The sequence below is a fragment of the Leuciscus leuciscus genome (genome assembly GCF_965113295.1).
Source record: "Leuciscus leuciscus genome assembly, chromosome: 20".
Lineage (NCBI taxonomy): Eukaryota > Metazoa > Chordata > Actinopteri > Cypriniformes > Leuciscidae > Leuciscus > Leuciscus leuciscus.
In genome coordinates, this window is record NC_138744.1 from 19,819,685 (window position 1) to 19,835,806 (window position 16,122).

General features: G+C 38.5%; 2 protein-coding genes across 2 annotated transcripts in view; both read left to right on the top strand.

Moving 5' to 3' along the window:
• The window catches only part of deptor (DEP domain containing MTOR-interacting protein), a 37,919-nt gene that overhangs the window by 12,945 nt on the left and 8,852 nt on the right, over positions 1–16,122 (top strand). Inside the window, exons 5-7 of the mRNA XM_082150016.1 lie at positions 469–647; positions 9,378–9,560; positions 13,290–13,427. Of these exons, the coding sequence (XP_082006142.1) occupies positions 469–647; positions 9,378–9,560; positions 13,290–13,427 (500 nt within the window). The remainder of the gene's footprint in view (positions 1–468; positions 648–9,377; positions 9,561–13,289; positions 13,428–16,122) is intronic.
• Positions 5,841–9,371, top strand: LOC309483919 (uncharacterized protein). Its single transcript, XM_082150021.1, has 2 exons — positions 5,841–6,163; positions 6,268–9,371. Exon 2 carries the CDS (start codon positions 7,242–7,244, stop codon positions 8,106–8,108), a length of 867 nt encoding a protein of 288 aa, XP_082006147.1. The 5' UTR covers positions 5,841–6,163; positions 6,268–7,241; the 3' UTR covers positions 8,109–9,371.

The window sequence follows — 16,122 nt, forward strand, 5'->3', positions numbered from 1 at the left end:
TTTTTCTTGACGATTTTGACCCGAATGGCCTGCATTTGGAATATCTACTGTGCATATGCTTCCATCATAAATGATCAGTTCTCAAATGGTCCTGACATGGTGTGATAGTCAAGGTTTTTTTTTTTTCTTCAGTTGTTTCTTAGAAACTCACATTTTCTCTGAAGACTTGTATCTCTCAAGGCAATCTTTAGTTGTGTGCTGACAACATCGAGTCTTTGTGGCAAACATGAAAGTGTTTGATTTTGAGCCGTCAGGACCTGCCTTTAAATGGCAGAGAATGTTGCATTTCTTGACAGTTCTGTTACTCTTCTTCTGTTGACATACATATTTAGCAGCACTGCTGAACTTTGACCTTGATTTGATGAAAATCACTTCTCGAACCAAGCTGTTTTGAGGTGATCTCATAATTATATACGCAATGAGTTTGATATTTTGACATGCTAATAAGTACACTGTCTCGCTACACAGGTTGATGAACACTGAAAACACCCTGGTGCAAACGCGTGAAGAGGAGGGTGTGACGTATGAGCGGACACTGGTGGCTTCGGAGTTCATAGACTGGCTCCTCCAGGAAGGTGAAATGCCCACCAGGGAGGAAGCCGAGCGGTTGGGACGCAGACTGCTGGAGCATGGCATCATTCAGCATGGTGAGCACATGGATGAAATATATGTAAAATATAGTCCTGCAGCACACACCTCAAAGCTGGTTCACACAACCAGAGACTTTCTCGCTGCATGTCACCAGTGGCTGGCGGTGAGGTCGCTTCTGGTTGTCTAGAACAGTGTTTCCCAACCTTTTTTCAGTCAAGGCACCCTTTGAAAATGTAAAAAAATGTGTGGCACCCTACACTAGTGTTGTCACGATACTACTTTGATACTATACCTTGAAATGTATAAATTTTCAATACCACAGGGAAGAACTGCCGTATAGGCCTACTGTCATATAGATATTTTTAATATTATCAAAAAATTTTGCCCATCCATTTAAAGTCTAGGAAATCATTAATTTCTTCTGAAGAGATCACTTTACATTATGACATATTTAGTTAGGGCTTTTATTCATATATAAACATTGCTCAATTACCATTGCAAATCTCACCTAAATGTTTGCTCACTCAGTGTATTTGTGTTTTTATATTGGGATAATTTTGTTATAATTGCACAAGATAGCTTGTTTTTAATATATTTTATGTAATAATTTCACAGTTAATCTCCAAATTAATGTAGAAACAACAACGACAGTATATTTCAAATAATTGTTTAATGGCATCTTTTTATGAATGAAGTGTTATTTGATTCTGATGTCACTGCTGCACATGTGGATCCCACACGCGTCCCATTTTCTCACAACTCTTAAAGGGATACTCCACTTTAAAAGGATTGTTTCAATCCTTTGTGAATTTCTTTCTTCTGCTGAACAGAAAGGAAGATATTTAGAAGAATATCAGTAACCAGACAGTTTCTGGGTCCCATTGACTTCCATAGTATATATTTTTTCCTACTATAATGAAAGTCAATGGGACCAGAAACTGTCTGGTTACTGACATTCTTCTAAATATCTTCCTTTCTGTTCAGCAGAAGAAAGAAATTCACAAAGGATTGAAACAACATGAGGGTGAGTATATGATGACATGGGGCCCTATCTTGCACCCAGCGCAAGTGACTTTGTACACCGACGCATGTATCATTCCTATTTTGCACCCGCGCAAAGCAGACTTTTCCCTCCACAGAAGCACGTCGGTAAGTTAGGAAATACACTTGCGCTCCCGGGGGCGGTTCAGCGCAAAGAGGAGGCGTGTTCTGGCGCAAACGTTCCTTCATGCTGTTTTGCAGGTTTAGAAAACAATTGCGCCACTAACCAGGAAAAAATAGTTTAAAGTCAGTGGCGCGTTGCGCATGTTATTCATATGCTATTTTAAGGGCGCATGCTTGGCCATAATCAATGTAGCGTGTGCACAACGCGCACTTTTATTCTCTCATCTACACAGAAGCAGCAGTTTTCATTTTTGCAAATCATACATTATTACGATAGATAGATAGATAGACGATTTATTATAAAAGCATACATCTAGCTTACACATTTACCCAAATTATCATACGCCTGTTTAACCGAAGTTAATTTGGTAGGGTTTCTCCATTTCAATGTAACTTCTCTCTTTTACGGCTGTGACGAGAGCGTTGCTCTCCTTGGCTGTGAACCGCTCCTGGCGCGCGCCTGGCAAATCCGCCGTTACAATAGCAATCCGCTATGGAAAAAGCGCGTCTTCTCTTAAAGGGAATGTGAGATGACGCTCTGATTGGTTTATTTCAGGTTACGCCCAAACCACACCTATGAATAATGAAGCTACTTCAGACCAACCCATTTTAGATTTGCGCCAGGCGCAAGAGTCATTTATCCCGCCGGGAAAATAGCAACAGCGCCGAGACCCGCCCACAAAGTTACTTGCGCTTTTGCGCTTGACACTTGCGTTTCAGATCGTTAAAATAGGGCCCAGAATTTTCATTTTAAAGTGGAGTATCCCTTTAACGTTCATTTAAGACTTTATTTAACTAATTTAAGACTGCTCTCATGAGGATATTCAAAGCGAAAGCGCGAAAGAGAAGTGGATTCTGGCGATTTTCCCGGTTGGGAAACGCTGGTCTAGAAACATTTGTGAACGACATTCACAGATGTTGCTCAATGTAATAATAATAGGTCAATAAGACTTGACCTATTTATGATAAGGTTCAGTTATTTGAAAATAATGATTAAGATACATTCACTTGTCAAGGTGTATTGAAAATATGTTATAACTTTTATTTGATGGATAAACCACATTACATTTTTGTGTTACATTTAAATGTAAACTTTTCTTGTAATGGTATAAAAGTTTGAAGGACTAAAATACACTTATTCAAACTCTCATTTAGTGATGGACCTACTAGATTGACATTGTTCTGACAGAGAAAACAACAAGACAAAATACATTGAATAAATCCAAATTTAGGTTGATGGTTTGCTGCATGAATTTAATACTACATATTAATCTGACAATTGTTTTGTTGAAATGCATTTTCATGGTTCACTTTAGAACATATATCTCTAAGTAACTCCTAGAGCTTCAGGAATTCACTAATCATACAATGCATTGTGCTTTAAAATTTGCATTCATTCAAGTTATGTAAGCTATTAAATTATACAAGGGGGCTTGTTGAGTCATGACTTGACAGGAGGAAAGACTTTGATGGTCAGCAACAGATGGGCATACCTTTGACCAGACAACAGGCAAACACAGTGTCAAACTAGAACTCATCTACACAAAAGAATTCACATGCATAATACACAGCTGTATACACACAGCCAATACAGACCTGCACTCACACACACACATAGCGACTCCTATAGAATGGAGCTATACCCTATTCAGTCACACACACACCAACAGTCACATGCACGGCAGCACAACCAGTGCCCTGTTGAGTCTGATACAGTGTCTTTGTTTGACAGCACTTCCTGTCTGATTTCTGCTGACTTTGAATAAAAATGTGAATGACCTTAAAGGAGTAGTTCACTCTCAAATGAAAATTAGCCCATGATTTACTCGCCCTCAAGCCATCCTAGGTATACATGGCTTTCTTTTTTCAGACGAATACAATCAGAGTTATATTAAAAAATATCCTGGCTATTCCAAGTTTTATAATAGCAGTGGATTGCAGCCAACAGATTTAAGCTAAAAAACGTGCATCCATCCATCATAAACGAACTCCAAACGGCTCCAGGGGGTTAATAAAGGCCTTCTGAAGCAAAACGATGAGTTTGTGTGAGAACAATATTAATATTTAAAACTTTATAAAGTAAAATAACTAGCTTCCGACCAAACGAACATACAGATTCCACTTAAGTGTAAAGCGCAACTTCTGCGAGTAATGCAGCGTACTGCTGATATTTACGCTCCGCTGTGACACACTACGCTACTTCTGACGTCATGAGTTGCGTAAGTTGCGCATTAGGGGCAAGTAGACTGCGTATGTTCGTTTGTAACTTTGTAACGTGTTAAAATATGAATATTTCTCTTACACAAACTCACCGCTTTGCTTCAGAAGGCCTTTATTAACCCCCCGGAGCCGTGTGAAGTTTGTTTATGATGGATGGATGCACATTTTTGAGCTTCAATCTGTTGGTTGCAATCCACTGCCATTATAAAACTTGGAAGAGCCAGGATATTTTTTAATATAACTCCGATTGTATTCGTCTGAAAGAAGAAAGCCATATACACCTAGGATGGCTTGAGGGTGAGTAAATCATGGGCTAATTTTCATTTTAAATTGAACTAATCCTTTAAATTACGGAGAACTTTTCCACACAATTAAGTTAAGCCTTTTGGGATGTGTTCTAGTCTTGCACTTAAATACTGTATATGAATCAGCGTGTCTATATTATGTTCATATGCATACAGATATTACATAAAGCAAAAACCACATAACTGAACAAAGGTTTGTGCCCTGACTTGAATTTAGCTGACACATTTGGATACAGTCAACACAGCAACACACATCAGCAGGGCATCTGAGGAAATCTGCTGTTTTAAACCAACAGATCAGTGGAAAAAAACTTGAGGTGAATTCATCATTTTGCCCATGGCGGTAGGGCCAGGGATAGGGTGAAGATGACAGCCTTTAACTGTCAACAGCGAGGCCCCCTGAAATTGCGGAACTGCCTGAAATTGCAGCACTGCACTGTGTCGAGAAGTGTGTGTAAATCTGTTGTCACTGTTTAACGGCCAGCCAAAGTTGCACTGCACAGTTGTACGATAAATAAGCATGAAAAAGGACGATCATGCTGCACACACCAGCATATGAACTCATTCCCCTCATCAGGGTGGAGACGGCAGTGTTCTCCAGAACCAGAAAGCACGTTCTCTGCTTTTCCTGGTTTTGCTTCTGGGTTGAATGTGACTGCATGTGCTCAACAGTCGGCTCAGTGTGTGGGACTTTTGTTCAGGAGGCCTAAAAGACACAGTGAGCAGAGAGTTTATTTCAGAGAGCTGAGTGTCACAACACCCATCCCCCCCGCCCCCATTTTATTGCTGAGCTATGAGTTATGTCCATGAAACAATCATTATTTATTTATTTATTTTGGATAGAAATCCAATCCTTTTTCTACTGAAAAGATCAATGTTTTTACACATTTCATCAGTGTTGTTGCAGTTCCGTGCTTTGTGCAAATTCAATGGAGTTCACGTCATCGAAAGCGACAGATCTGAGCTGCGTTTTATTTATCATCAGCTGATTTCAAGATCAAATACCGCATAAAACTGCATCAGCACTGGTAACACAATACTTTTAATGAAGACTGAGTATACACCTTTGCGTGGCTTTATTCCATGCCGTTGTTAAATTCTCAAAATTGATAAAGGTGTGTGGTGGACCAGGCCGACTAGCGGTGACTGGAGGACTTGTGTGGTATCACCTCATCACTGGACCATGAAGATCACACATTGACAACAACACAACACAACCTTGTTCCTGCAGCGACGTCTGACATTTATACATTTGATGTGGCGTGAGAAAGTGAAAAGCTACACAAAATCTGATCAAAGCAGAAACTGCGTTTGAAACTTAAGTAAAATTTTATGCGATTGAAACTAAAGTAAAATTTGAATAGGATTTCGAATCACATAAATGTAGTTAGAAACGTATTTTTTTTTTCACACTTGCTAAATTTTATTGGAAGCCAATGGTATATGAAAAAAAGATTTGGACTGACAGTTTATGGTTCTCTTATGGTTTAGGGTTCTCAAGTTTTATCAAAAGCTTGGAGTGAGATCACATGCGGTTAGGGGAGGAGCCCTAATGGAGCCCCGCCCCCGCCCCCCAATTTGACCCATTGTTCATAATTAACCAGCGCAAATTGAAATTATAACAATTGGTAAATCTGATAAATGACAGAGCAATTCATCACATCAAATATACTCTTTAATGTTATGTTTCAAAATTACAAATATACAAAAATTACAAAAATATAACAAATTGCTCCAAACAGTTTGAAAAAACAAATCTTTTTGCATTTTGAATGTGTCTAGTCGAAATGGTATAATGATTTATTGTGTGGTGGGACATTGTGAACAAATTACATATTAGAGTATTAAGGTGTGTGTGTGTGTGTGTGTGTGTGTGTGTGTGTGTACGTACACAAGAGTACACACTCCAGCTTAGGAAATGTGTTTTGTGTTGTAAGTGTTTGGAAAATACAAATGCTATGGCAATGATTAATGTATGTTTTGACAGGATATAAAATATTACCCAGAGCACTCTGCTTTAATACATGTAGCCTTAATGTAACTAGAAAGACTATTAATACAGTATAATATATCATTTAAAATAAAATGAAGAAATACATCTTCATTCCTCCCCATACCCACTAACATTTCCCTTAGTTTCAGATAACGTAAGCTAGCCAAACTGAGCCAAAGCTTCTGGCCTGGTTGCAAAGTAGTTGTAGAGTTTTTGACTGCATCAATAATAATGTATACGATGGGCTATATATTACATGTTCTAGCCTAAAAATGTTTGACGAGCTTTCTTCAAACTTACCTTCTCCATCACGACGTGTGTTCGCGCGATGTTGTTGGTTACCTAGTAACGAACGTACGGTGGCTGAGAATGTTCCGTCAACTTCCGTGTGTTCGCGCATCTATGTTGCCTAGTAACGAACGCAATCTGGCCGAGATACGTGCTGGCGGCAGGAAACTTCACTTTGTGTGCCTGCGCCTCGTATACAACGTTATATATAAAGCTTGCAGGACAACTTGGTTGGCATTGCCTTTTCAGCGTGAGAAATACACGGTGTGGCGTGTGAGTGTGTGAACTGGTTGAATTGCGTGTGTCTCACGGCTAATGCGTGAGACTTGAGAACTTTAGCATATCATTAAATTAGACATCAGATTTAATCTTGGTTAAAAGGATGGGACTACAATTATATATAAAAAAAAGTGTATTCTGCAAAATTGAAACTTTTTGCCTATATCTTTTTTTTTAAATGAAACACTACATTTGGAGCATTTAACGTACATTAAAAAAACAACAACAACAACAACAATCTTGCTTTGAGATATGAGAGCCCTTTATGGATTATAAGATACTAAAAATACAGTTTATCTCTCTTTGCCCATAGACTGGATGCCACTCTGACCACATACATATATTTCTGTCATGACAACTCTCAGAGTGTTTGGCATGGTAATGGATATGGCAATGTTGATATGTTTGGCCTTTGCGGAATAGATCTGCTACGCGGCTGCTGCTGCTGCTGCTGCAGTTATTGCTGCTGGTGTTGGTTATTGCTGCTGCTGCTGCTGGTGTTGGTTATTGCTGCTGCTGCAGTTATTGCTGCTGCTGCTGCTGGTGTTGGTTATTGCTGCTGCTGCAGTTATTGCTGCTGCTGCTGCTGGTGTTGGTTATTGCTGCTGCTGCAGTTATTGCTGCTGCTGGTGTTGGTTATTGCTGCTGCTGCAGTTATTGCTGCTGCTGCTGGTGTTGGTTATTGCTGCTGCTGCAGTTATTGCTGCTGGTGTTGGTTATTGCTGCTGCTGCAGTTATTGCTGCTGCTGCTGGTGTTGGTTATTGCTGCTGCTGCAGTTATTGCTGCTGCTGCAGTTATTGCTGCTGCTGCTGGTGTTGGTTATTGCTGCTGCTGCAGTTATTGCTGCTGCTGCTGGTGTTGGTTATTGCTGCTGCTGCAGTTATTGCTGCTGGTGTTGGTTATTGCTGATGCTGCAGTTATTGCTGCTGCTGCTGGTGTTGGTTATTGCTGCTGCTGCAGTTATTGCTGCTGCTGCAGTTATTGCTGCTGCTGCTGGTGTTGGTTATTGCTGCTGCTGCAGTTATTGCTGCTGCTGCAGTTATTGCTGCTGGTGTTGGTTATTGCTGCTGCTGCTGCTGCAGTTATTGCTGCTGCTGCAGTTATTGCTGCTGCTGCTGGTGTTGGTTATTGCTGCTGCTGCAGTTATTGCTGCTGGTGTTGGTTATTGCTGCTGCAGTTATTGCTGCTGCTGCTGGTGTTGGTTATTGCTGCTGTTGCTGCAGATCAAGCACGGGAATTGCTATTGCCAATACATACACTGCTGTGAGCAAGTAAGACATGCTGCTGCTGTACAATATAACATACATGAATTACTCATAGCAGATTTATACAGGTGGAGCTGGGAAAGGTGGAGGGTTTCTAAAAGTGCACTGCAACTGCTAAAGCAAATGCTGACCAAGTATTTGAAGGATGAGCAGCGAGCTCATTGGCTCCTCGCATAACTTTTTCTATTCTTTAAGATAATATACGACTGCTTGTTTGCTCACAAAATTCTAAATAAATAATGGAAAAAATAATAAAGGCCACTTTATACGTCTGTCACATGGTCCCTTCTTGTCTAATTTGGTATTTCTTGGCCAGAATAAGCAGAAAAATTGACCAGACTGTTTGCGAAAAGGCAAAAGACTTGTTCTGCGAGACTAACCATGCAGTGATAGTCAGACAATGAGCGAGTGTTTAGCTCAGCTCTCTCCTACACACATCTGCATTCCTCTGCACAACAAACCATATGCATCCACTATGCTTCACTGTCCAATACATATATGTTTGATTTTGCTTGTTTCAAAGGTTCCCAGTTTTTAAGAAAGACTATTTTATTTTATGTGTTGATAGCAAAGGAATGTGCACACATGGTGAACACATTATTTGTAGTGGTGGAAGGAGGAATGTCATATTGAACTTCTCCTGCCGCATGTCTTTGAAATATTGCTGAAACATAAAGTAACGGTCCTGTGATTAGAGACATGGCAGAATAATAACACAGTAGAGCACTGAACATGGTAATAAAAAGGGAAAGTTAATGCTCTTATGTAAAACTAAATACGGTTTTTGAAACATGATGACTCATGGGATATTATGCAAGAAGGGAGTTAAGGATTGCTCTGTGACTCCTCCATAGGATTATGGGATGAGATTTTAAGATGGCATGTGCTCCTCTTACACAAACACACTCACTCACTCACTCACTCACTCACTCTCTAGACTTGGTTAAACTGGTTCTCCTGCTTTGAGCAGAACTCTTAAGAAGGCACTTCAGCTTTTTCTGCTGTTTTGCCAACCTCTGCCCCCTTGTCTTGGTAAAATAAACAAAAATTAAATGAACAAATAAAACATGAATATTATTTTACATTTAATAAATGAATTAAACAAAAGCCTTGAAGGTACAATCAAAAATAAGGATATTGAGTTGAGTTTTGTATTTTCTGTCTTTCACTTCTAGGTTTTAGACCATTGTGGCTTGACGGTTCATGACTTTAATTCCAGTAAACTGACATATGGCCTTCTTTCTCTATGCATTTCTCTTTCTTTCCCCCAGTTTCTAACAAGCACCACTTTGTGGATGGCGGACTGCTTTACCAATTCAGAATGAATTTCCGGCGGCGACGACGACTGATGGAGCTTTTGAACGAGCGTTGTCGTAGCATACCGGAGAACCAGGACAGCCCTTTCTGTCTGCGCAAACAGGGCTCTGATGGGGGGAACACCAGCTTCCTTTCAGGTTAGTCCATGATCATTAAGGAAATCCACAGCATGCATGCACACCGGTGTTCATTACACACTGTAGTTTTATTATATAGATTTTTTAGGTTTGGTGGACACAACTGTGATCATTTGCAGTGGCACATAGATAATGAACTTTTGGATGTGGTCTCATGCATTTTAATTAGCTGTTTATGCAGTGCATAATAAAGTTAGGACAACCAAAATCTATTTCATTGTTGTAGTAAGGAAGTTGCTGAAATGACTAACTCGTGTTTTGAAAGAGTGCATCATCTGGAAAACATTGCTTTTAATTTGAAGTGTCACATTTGTGTGCAAACATCTAATCAGCTAAAAGGAGTTAATTTATTAAAAATATGTATAATATTCAATATATAATGCATTTTTAATAATCAGATTTATTACATGATATGCAAGTCAAATAAATAAACAAGCAAATCAATTACAATGAATTGCATATCAGTATTGGCTGACAAAGACCCCTGAATCAAGATAATTCATTGACATTGCATTACAGTGACAGGTGAGTACAGAACTGAATAGACATTACATCCACAGTCCACAGCAGTTCATTTCGATTGACAGTTCGATGTTTAGAGGTTTTCACATTCTGTCAGTGCTTATGTACACTACTAGAGTTCTCAGGGGGAAGTTCACATAGTTTGTGTACTGAAAGTAAGGAATGTTCAAATAGGGGAGGTTGTAGTTTCTCATCTGCGCAGATGTTTCCAAACCTCTTTGGGAGAGTTAGTTAGATGTATCTGTCATATCATGTTTTGTTGTTGTTGTGATGAGTATGTGAAAGGTGAGCATGTCAAACAAGCACAACATGCCCCTTTTGCCTGGTTTTCCTCTGTTTGGTCTAGTAATACTCCATTTGAGTTATTTGGTATTAGTCATTATTATAAATTTAACCTCACTTTTTTAAGACTACTTCTGTTCTCTTGATGCTTGCTTCGTTTTACCTTTAATTTAGATTCATGATCTAGTGTTTCTGCACACGGTGTTATACTACTAGATAAAGCTGCAATTTAGCATTTATCACATTGAATAATGTATTACAGTAAATGTAAAGTTGTTTCAGATCAAGTGTTTTTCAGCATTTGCCTGTAGATTCAGTCTCACGCCGTCATGAGTCAGAAAAAGAAATTAGCTCATGTTGTCTTGGGACTGCTTCCTCTTTTCAGAGCTGAATAAAATATGAACTCTCATTTTTAACGGGCCTGTGGAGTGTGTATGTTGACTTAACAAGTACATGAATTTTAATGTTTTGACTTTGAATCAGGTAGATTCTACATCAGTCATCAGTGTTGAACTACACAACACTGGGTTGTACATTATTTTACAGTAAGTGCACTTTCAATGTACTTACTCACAAAAGTACTGAGTAGTGTAAGGTAACTACAGGGGTTAGTTTTAGGGGTAGGTTTAGGGTAAGTATCTAGTTATTACATAGTATGTTCATACGAAACAGGACTGTAAAATAAAGTGCTACCCAACACTGTTTTCTGTACTTATTGCATATTTTAATTACAGTAAAGACCTTATGTAGTCCTGCCCCTTTTCAGCGCTGCACTCGTTGTCTTTTGTCTTCAGGTCTGTATTTTCACAGCGATCTTACGTATTTATGAATGAGCGGCTCGTTTTAAAATCTTCCCGGTCTACTGACATTTGTTAAGAAATGTATTGAAATGTATTGAAAAGATTTCTGGTACAGGATATACAATCCTCTATTCCAGACTCTAAAAACACAAACAAATATATATATATACATATAAAATTCACATTTTAACATTTCATAAAAACATTAATTTCATAATTGAAGTTTTTCTAACAATCATAACTAAATTACAAAAATTAATTACATTAGTTAATAACAAGCTTTATAATTATACATAACATCTTTTGACAGGCAAAATGCATCCAACCTGTTCTTAAAGGAATGAATAGAAGGGGAACACACAGCTTCTTCTGGAAGCTCATTCCATGATTTTACCGCACGAAGTGTAAAAAAGTTCTTTCTCTTTTCAGACAGACATGTTCTAGGGTAGAGTTTTAAAGAATTCCCTCGTGTCTCGTACCTATTGTTCCAGAACTGAAAGATAGGTTCAACTGTTACATCGTATATTCCCTGTACAAGTGATACCTGAATCATATCTCCTCTATATCTCCTAAATTTGAGTGTTGGTAAACTTAATTTCCTCAATCTATCTTCAAACGACATATTTTTCATTCCTGGAATTAATTTAGTAGCTCTTCTCTGGACTCTTTAAATTTTTTCTACATATTTTGATTTATATGGACACCACACCGAGCTTGCGTATTCAAGATGTGATCTTACCAGGGATTTATACAATGGTAAAAATATATCCTTACCTACATTTTTAAAGTTCTTATTATTATTGCAATCATAGATGTTCCTTTTTTTACTTTTTCAGAAATATGTGTGTGGAATTCAAGTGAACCATCCACCACAACACCTACGTCCCTCTCCTCACGTACAGGATTAACCACTATATCCCCAACTACATAATTGGCTATTGTGTCATTTTTTTTTCCCAGTATGTAAGTGTTTACACTTTTCGGGATTCATCTTTAATAGCCACTGGTCACACCATTTGCTCGTGCTACATAGATCTTCTTGAAGATAGGCTCGGTCTGTGTCACTTGTTATTATTCTGAAAATGTTAGTATCATCCGCAAAAAGGTAAACATCAGACTGATTCATATCTGGCAGATCGTTTATATATATTACAAAAAGAACAGGGCCCAAGACTGATCCCTGTGGGACCCCAGATGTCACCGGCTTCAAATCTGAGGCAGCACCATTCACTACATTAAGACATCTGCTTTAAACATTACAATCCTCATGATAACTTTCGTTAACTTTACAATAAGTAAATCCACTTCACCAGCTAAATTACTCCTCGACAGCGATGCCATTGAAATGCACAGAGCTACCGCAAAAACGGAAGTTCAAAGACAATATTCTAAAGAAGGCTGCACGCTTGTTTCTCTGACGCATAAGGTCTATAATCAGTGATTTTTTGTTCTGTTGACAATATCAATTTCACAGTGATATTACTAAAAAATTAAGGAGAGGATTATTCAAAAAATAAAATAGGGTTAATTATTTTCTTATTTATTTTTATAAAAATCAAATCTAATAAATGTTTAAAAATGAAAATAAATTAAGCATAAATGAAATAAACATTATGAAATATGACTATTTTAAAAGTGATTTGTTTATATATCCTTTGAGACCCTTGTGAATTAATATATTGATTTCTTTCTTTGCATTTCATTTTTAAGTGGTAAATCATTTTTATTTATTATATAATATTATATAATATTTATTTTTATAATAAAAAGTTTTAATGTTGGGGTTTGTGTTTGGCTGTAGCAATTATAATTAGCTTTATATAAAGCTAGAAGTTTATGGTATGTTCATTTAGCTTTCTTAACAGTTGTATACGTGTTCATGATGCTGTTTGCCATATGGTATATTTTCATCAAAAGGAGAACTCTTAACAGATCTGATGTTTCTGTTGGACTGTTTTTTTTGTTTGTTTTTTTTAGTTAGTAAATGCAAAAAAAGGATAGACACCACAACGCCATCTAAATTGTTGGATCATGGTGTTTTTAGCAGGCAGAAGTGTTGCGTGTGAATTCTCTCACTTCCTCTTATACAGTCTCTATCTAACCTAATTTCTCTCCTTCCCCTCAGTCAGTCCCACTAAAGAGATAAAGGTGGTGTCAGCGGTACGGCGGAGCAGTATGAGCAGTAGTTGTGGCAGCAGTGGTTACTATAGCAGTAGCCCCACACTCAGCAGCAGCCCTCCTGTGCTCTGCAACCCCAAGTCTGGTAAGAAAAGCCCCATTCTGTGTCCAAACACCCCAAATACATAATTTCAGCATAAAAAAAAGACACACAGCATCTTTAAATAAGCAAATCGGGTCAATTTTGATTTCTTGTTGTCTTTAAAGGACAAGTTCGGTATTTTACACTTAAAGCCCTGTTTACAGATCGTATCTGATGAAATAGAACGGTTAAGATTAAAATTTGGACACATGCTCCTGTCCCGAGAATTTTAGGTTTATTTCGCTTTTGTGGACCTATTTTGCAAAACGCGTCACACCCGTGATTCTTCCGTTGAGAGCTTGAATAATAGACACTCCAGCCCAGTTGGTGGCGATAATGCACCTTTGCCAATTGCAAGCAAACCACTGGCATTTCATTGAATACACAGAAGAAGCAGAAGAAGAAGCGGCGGAGTAATATCGTAAAGGTGCTGCGGTCTCACAGCACGTCCTATTGAGTCAATGGAGTTGGACAAAAACTACGATAAAACCTGTTGGAATGCATCTTTTTCAGCGATTTTTGATGGAACATATCAGTGAACACCCCCTGACCACTCGGTGAGTTTCACGTCTTTGTAAACGAAAGTTTAATGTGTTTTTAGGACGGAATCTTCCAGTGCACATAGACAACCATTGTGGGGGTGGTGGGGGGAAGCGAAATAAACCTAAAATTCTCGGGACAGCAGCATGTGTTTAAATTTTAATCTTAACCATTCTATTTCATCAGATACGATCTGTAAACAGGGCTTTAAGTGTAAAATACCGAACTTGTCCTTTAAGCTTCTTAACCTAGCGTTAACTAGCATTAGCTTTAGCAGTTATTTTACAACATCTCCACCCTGTTTGTATAATAAGTTATAACATGGCCTCACTTTAAAGCTGCAGTCCATCGTTTTTCCTCTTTGTCGCCATCTCTGTTCGAAATCTGCAATTGCAGTTATTCGCGGAATTATTAACTTTACGTGGGTTGTGCCTCGGCACGGCACAGCGCGGATTAATCCAATGTTTTGAGGAGAATATGCGGCTGTCAGTAACCGCGCCGGTGTGGATACTGTCATTCGCAATCACAGATTCTACTTTTTGGAAGTATGACCAACATAAGAATTTTCACCGGAAAATGTAATCTGAACAAGTAACATCCACTTTTGTTCTGACCAACTAAGGAAAAAAAGCATTGCAGTAAATCGCGCTGATTAAATCTAACGATCGCTTATCATATCACGTCAAACCGTGCAAATTATACTTTGTTCTCAAATTGTTAATGTTAACAACATCACCATTGCGTGACTACATAATGCCCTTCCGATATTTGTCCTTGTTTTCGCATGGGCCCGGTTGCAGTCTCTTTTTTTCTCCGAAGTCCGAAGTCTTTCGCGTTTTACAACGGGTGAATCTCCAGTTGTCACTGGTGATTGTTGTTTAAACCTTTCTGGATCCACCATCAAATTGATAAGTTTAATTATATCAAGTGCTGTGAGAAAAGGCTATAAATCTCCACCTCCAACATCCTCACACGCAATATAGCCTACTAGCCGGGACTCCTTCTTTATGTGTACAGATGTGACGTAATGATGCAAAGACATGCTCGAATTTCCCGCGGAAATCCACCAGTACCACTGGAATTAAAACATTATTACAAGCTTACCGTTTTGAATCAAGCTAAGGCAAGCAGATAGTTTTGAACACTGGCTGGTTATGTACTTGCTCAAACATTTATTTTGGATCATTTTTAACCCCAAAAAGTTTCGGACTGCAGCTTTAAAATGTCTTATAGCTCCAAAATATTGAGCATTGTTTTCTTGAAACTAGTTTAGTGTTTCATGGCCCTTTAAAGGGATTGTTCACCCAAAAATTCTGTCATCGTTTACTCACCCTCATGTCATTTCAAACCTGTATGTCTTTTGAGGATCGCGAAAGGAGAAATGTTCATAAATGTTCTAGTCGCTCTTTTCCGTACAACGATGGTGGGTACTGACTCGCTTTCAAGCTTCAAAAAGAATGCAAATGTCTCATAAGTATTTAATGCATATCATGCAGTTATATCTTCTGAAGATATATGTTTTTCTAATAAAAGAAAGGTTTTAGTGGTTTTTCAGTAGGTTTTAGTGAGAAAAATAGAAATTGAGGTGATTATTCAAGTCCTCAAGCCAACAAAGCTTTTCTCATGAACGTACAAAGGAGAGCTATGGTCAACGTTTATAGCTCCAAAACACTGTATGTTTTTCAAGCTGCAGGCGATTTTGTCTTATCAGATTTTCCTGTGGTGTGAGGTGTGTTAAGAGTGATTAAATCTGCTGTGAATGTCTGGGCCGCACCGATCTCAAATGATAAATGTCCTAAATGTTGAATAATGCACCCGCCGTTGGCTTGGAAGACGTGGGTAATATGGTTTATCCATTTTGCAACGTGAACTGGAGGTAAGCAACAGTTTGCTAAATTGCAGCTGTTTGATAGCTACAGAACTTAAAGATCCCCCTCTTTTCGTTTTCTTTCTCGCTGCATTAAAGAGGAAATGGTTGAACTTTTTTCGTGCAGAAAAATCTATGAGTTTAGGGCAATCAGTTCGTAGCTCTGCTTCAACTGTACCATACCCTCACGAGGGGCAACCAAAATTACTGACATGTAAGAAATTCATCCGACTATCCTATTGCCGGTCGGAAGAGGTTAATCACCTCTCGTTTCTCCCTGTACACTGCATG